This window comes from Tigriopus californicus, chromosome 6 (genome assembly GCF_007210705.1).
Source record: "Tigriopus californicus strain San Diego chromosome 6, Tcal_SD_v2.1, whole genome shotgun sequence".
Lineage (NCBI taxonomy): Eukaryota > Metazoa > Arthropoda > Copepoda > Harpacticoida > Harpacticidae > Tigriopus > Tigriopus californicus.
The window spans coordinates 9,534,046-9,538,897 of record NC_081445.1 but is presented as its reverse complement, the minus strand read 5'-3'; the positions used below and the strand labels follow the sequence as shown (position 1 = coordinate 9,538,897).

At 44.0% G+C, this 4,852-nt stretch overlaps 1 protein-coding gene across 1 annotated transcript in view; it reads left to right on the top strand.

The window, feature by feature from the left end:
- LOC131882492 (uncharacterized) overlaps window positions 1-3,859 on the top strand; it is an 8,331-nt gene extending 4,472 nt beyond the window's left edge. The window contains exons 2-3 of the mRNA XM_059229647.1: window positions 1,787-2,046; window positions 2,341-3,859. Of these exons, the coding sequence (XP_059085630.1) occupies window positions 1,787-2,046; window positions 2,341-3,859 (1,779 nt within the window). The remainder of the gene's footprint in view (window positions 1-1,786; window positions 2,047-2,340) is intronic.
- The last annotated feature ends 993 nt before the right edge of the window (window positions 3,860-4,852 follow it).

The following is a 4,852-nucleotide window of genomic DNA, read 5'->3' as shown; positions in this document are numbered from 1 at the left end:
TTGGAAGGGGTTCGTCAAGAACATGATCACAGAATATTTCGAAACGGTTCATCCATTTCTCGAATGCTGATGCGACATCAGTCCCTTGGTCGCTGGGGTTGAAGGGCAAGGGGCCATTTGAAGGCAGGGGTCCATCGGAAATGCTTGGGTTCATAGTCACGTCCAGTCCGCCAGTAAAAAAACGGTAATTTGAATGTGAATGAACTCCCAGCCTTGTAGGGGATCGTTGGGTCAACTAACTCCCTTGATGATTGACGACTTATAGAATGGAGAACGCGTTTGTTGTTTAGTGCTAATCATTTGTTGGCCGGATGTATAAGCCTCTGAAGTTGAAAACACCAACTTGAAAACCTCATTTGAAACAGAAATGTATGTACTCTATCTGCACTAAACACATAGCTATGTTATTTCTAGAGAAATGAATTGATGATCCAAGGACGACTTCACTCCTCCACGTCCTTGATCATACAATTGATGCATGATTCACAATTCAAACGCGTTAATTTGCGCCCAAAAGTGTGCTGTACAATTGCTCTGAAGTATGAAAACGAAAGTGCAATGAGATAATAGCCAAGGAACAAGCCAAGATAATATCCAAGGCACAACTTGCATTCTTGCAAAGCATCCTCAAAGCTGAGGAAAATATGCCAAATTCTTTGATATTTGCATCAATAAAACCTAAAGCAAGTCAAAAACGCCAGCAATCCCCCTAAATCAGCCTATCCGTCAATGTTGAAAATGTCCCCTCCGCACAAAGTTTAAAAGCGCCAGAAAACGGTCAGATTCATCTTTCCCGCCAAAAGGAAAATCTCCCCACCAGACAAAACCTAAAAACGCCAGAAGTGGCAAAATCTGACGGCCTGAGCCGCCATCTGGTAGCACTAGTTTTGACATGCCCCAAGGCTGAATATACACGGTTGTCAAAAAGTACGCCGGCACATAGAAACATAAAACTATATGAGTAGCATTCATCAAACTTTATTATGGTGATATTTGAACTGTCATTGACTTTTCTCATACGCAAAATGATTCATTTGGCTTCCTTGTGCATAGCTACTTTACCTGATACATTTTGAAACTCCATTCCCTGTGGCATGAGAGGCTGCCACAAAATTCCTTGGCACTTACAAATACAAATAATGCAAGACCAGTATGGGATGCATTCATCAACTTTATTCATCGTGAAGTTTGAATTGTTGTTAACCTTTCTTCTTCGTAAAATTATTCATTTGGCCTCCATTTGCATGAACAATATGACGGATACATTTTGAGACCCCATTCACTGTCGCACGCGCACCATTCATGGCTATTTTTCCCAAAGGGGAAATGGAGATTTTTCATGGGGGGGCCATTGTTCGTGGGCGTGGCCCCGCTCAGTGGTATCACAGTTGATACTATTTTATAGACTTAAAACCATTAAAAACAACATTCTTATCGGAGGAGTAAAATAAAACCGCAGAATGAGAGCCACATTTTGGGTTGAAAATTCTGCCAGTGTTGGTTTTGCTGAGTTCAAAAATGCCTTACTTGTGTAAGGTTCTATTCAATGAGACTTTATACAAATAGACGTTTCTATTTCAAGTGCAGTTTTATATCTGGGACATTGATCAATTAGTTTTGAGGTTACAATCTGAGGCATGAGAATGGAGAGTATCTAGACCATTGGCGTCAGTGGCTGGACCAGCTGCCAAGCTTGTCTCAACTTACGTTTCCTCGCGGGTTTACCCCCCGCGGGTTCGGTGAACCAGGAAATCGACAGCTGTACGTTTTTGCGGATGCTTCCCAGGATGCCATCGGGTTCGCCATTTACTTGCGCTCTCAGAACGTGGATAAAATACATGTGGCCTTCGTTTGTGGAAATGCCCGAGTAGCTCCCTGCTCGGCTTCATCCATTCCACGTCTTGAGCTCTGTGAAGCCTTGGAGGCTTCCATCGCGTCACGAGAAATTCTCGAAGAACTTACCATCCCCATCAATCACGTCCTCTATTTCACCGACAGTCTTGTAGTGCTGGGATACATCATGAACACACAAAAACGATTCAGCCGGTATGTGTCTCGCAGACTAACGGCAATCTTATCAATGTCCTGCCCGGACCAATGGAGTTACATTGCAACAGAACTCAACCCCGCTGATATTGCTACCCGACAACAGAACGCAGCAAGCCTATGGGAATCTAAGTGGCTGACGGGACCAGACTTCATTTGGACATTTGATGCTCGGAATTGCTCTACCTTGCCTGCATGGTTGAAAACACTCCCCGAGACCGAAAAGGACCCAAATATTATTGCACTTGCCACCAAGACTAAACAAGATCACCTTTTGAATGGCCTTACCCATAGGATTGGCTCCTGGACCCGTCAAATCAATGCAACACTGGGATTCCTTAAAATATGCTCCGGATGGCTAGAGAAAGCAAGGAGGTCTCTAGCAAACCCAAACACGGGCATCCCTTTTGAGTGCAACAAACAAACGGCCGAGAAACTGCTTATACAATGCGCTCAAGCCACACTGTATCCCGACGTCCTTGCTAAATTAAAGAAAGGACACAAAATTCCCCCCACTCATGCTTTTCTCTCTCCTGTGCTTGATCCCAACGGAATTCTACGGGTGGGTGGTCGCCTGGATAGATCTCAGGAACCTTTCGAACAAAAGCATCCTATCCTAATTCCCAAAGACCACCCCATTCACACAACCATCTTGCATCATTATCATCAGATGACCAACCACCAAGGAAGACACCTCACTCACGAAGCAATTCGGACAGCTGGATACTTTCTTGAGAGTGGAAGAAAGAGCATTCATCACCTCATGTCTTCTTGCATTGTGTGCCGGCGCCTACGAAGTCAACCGCAAGTCCAAGTCATGGCCAATCTTCCCTCAGATCGTGTCGAAGCCGTGCCACCATTTTCCAACACAGGGCTAGACGTATTTGGTCCATTCACCATTAACGATGGGCGTACAACTCGTTGCACGCCCACTTCAAAGAAATGTTGGGCTCTGCTACTCACTTGCCTAATTTCTAGAGCAGTGCACATCGAAATGCTTCCACTCTTGGACACTTCAAGCTTTAAAAATGCCTTGAAACGCTTTTTTGCTATTCGCGGTCCATGCAAAGTCATTCGAAGCAACCAAGGAACAAACATCATAGGATCCTTGGGAGAAGACGCTAAAAACATTGACTTGGACGTTATTGGGTTGGACTTGAAAACGAATGGTTGCACCTGGATACTTAACCCACCTCATGCTTCACACTTTGGAGGGGCCTGGGAGCGCAAGATTGGATCGATCCGGCGAGTGCTGGAGGGTTCCCTGGTTCTCCTTGGCCCTCGAACCTTGTCAAGAGACGAGCTCCACACGTTCCTTCTCGAGGCTACTGCTATCGTAAACTCCACCCCCCTCTGGGATATATCTTTTGATCCAAACGACCCGACCCCTCTTTCTCCATCTTCATTGTTGACCCTAAGGGAGGGCAACCAATCCCCGAACATTGGCGTCTTTTCCAAAGATGACCTTCTGGCTTATGGGAAAAAGCGATGGAGAAGGGTTCAGTTCTTAGCGGATCAATTTTGGGTTCGGTGGAGAACTCAATATCTTCTCGACATCTCCGAACGCAGAAAATGGACACATCCGAAACGGTCGTTGAAGATTGGAGAACTGGTGCTCCTAAAAAGCAAAACCGAAAAACGATTGTCCTGGCCAACCGCCATCGTCCAGTATATCCGAATGAGCCAAGACGGATATGTCCGTTCCGTCACAGTAAAACAAAGCATTTCCACTTCAGGTGGTGGATGCCACTCTCGTTTCTACAACCGTCCAATATCAGAACTAGTGCTCATCTGTCCCACATCTGAGGAATGACTTCGTCGAGGCGGGCAATGTCTTGACGAACAAGCTCGGGACGGGAACGCTGATTGGAACGTTCCTTCTCGCCACCCTGACAGCATTCGAGGAAAACAAAGAAAAGACCCGCTGAAAGTGAGGAATGATAGTTAACTGTGTTTTAACAAAATCGAAGCAGGAAAATAAAGACACCTAATGAAACACGCCATTGTTACTGCGAAGATATTGTCAAACTCGCTGGTGAGTAGCTTGCTCTTGAAGCCAGCGCAGCATCAAATATATATTTTTCTTGCATTCTATAACTATTTGTCATTTCAAGTTTGTGGTTCACTGCATTGCATTGATCTCTTTCTTTGTTAGATATGCTTAGGATAAAAGGTAAATATTTAAAATGGGTTTCCTCAACAAGAAACAAAATCACCATAATTTGGCCACATGGCATTTTATTGAGTGTGCTTTGGTCCTGCCATTTAAAAGACAAAGCTCAGTGTTACAAAAAGCTGCGGGTCGAATTTCTCCCTCTGAGGGCTTGCGAGTTGAACACAACAATCAATAAATCACATTTTTAGAGGCATCAATGGTGCTACTCCTACACAAAAAAAATGAAACATACAGTACATGTACGTATATAAGCTTAACCATCTCTTGACCGCTGTCAATGAAATTTGATTCCAATTTTGTCCGGCAATGTGCTAAATTGTGCTTTTTGCCCCTTTGCAAAAAAAATTAATAACCCTTGGAACGGTAGATGACAATAATTGATAAAACTGAAGACGCCAGCACTTGAAAACGTCCATACAAACTGATTTGCCTGCATGTCATTGCTTGAATGAGAGAGTACAAGGAGAGAGATAATTCAAGATTCAGCCCCCTGGGACTTTTTTTTTTTTTTTTTCCCCCCCCCCTTTTTTTTTATTTAATGATTTGGGGGGCCCTTTTAAAAAACCTTTGGAAAATCAATGTGGTAAAAAAAAAAGCTTTTTTTCCTCTCGGTAAAAAAAAAACTTCGGC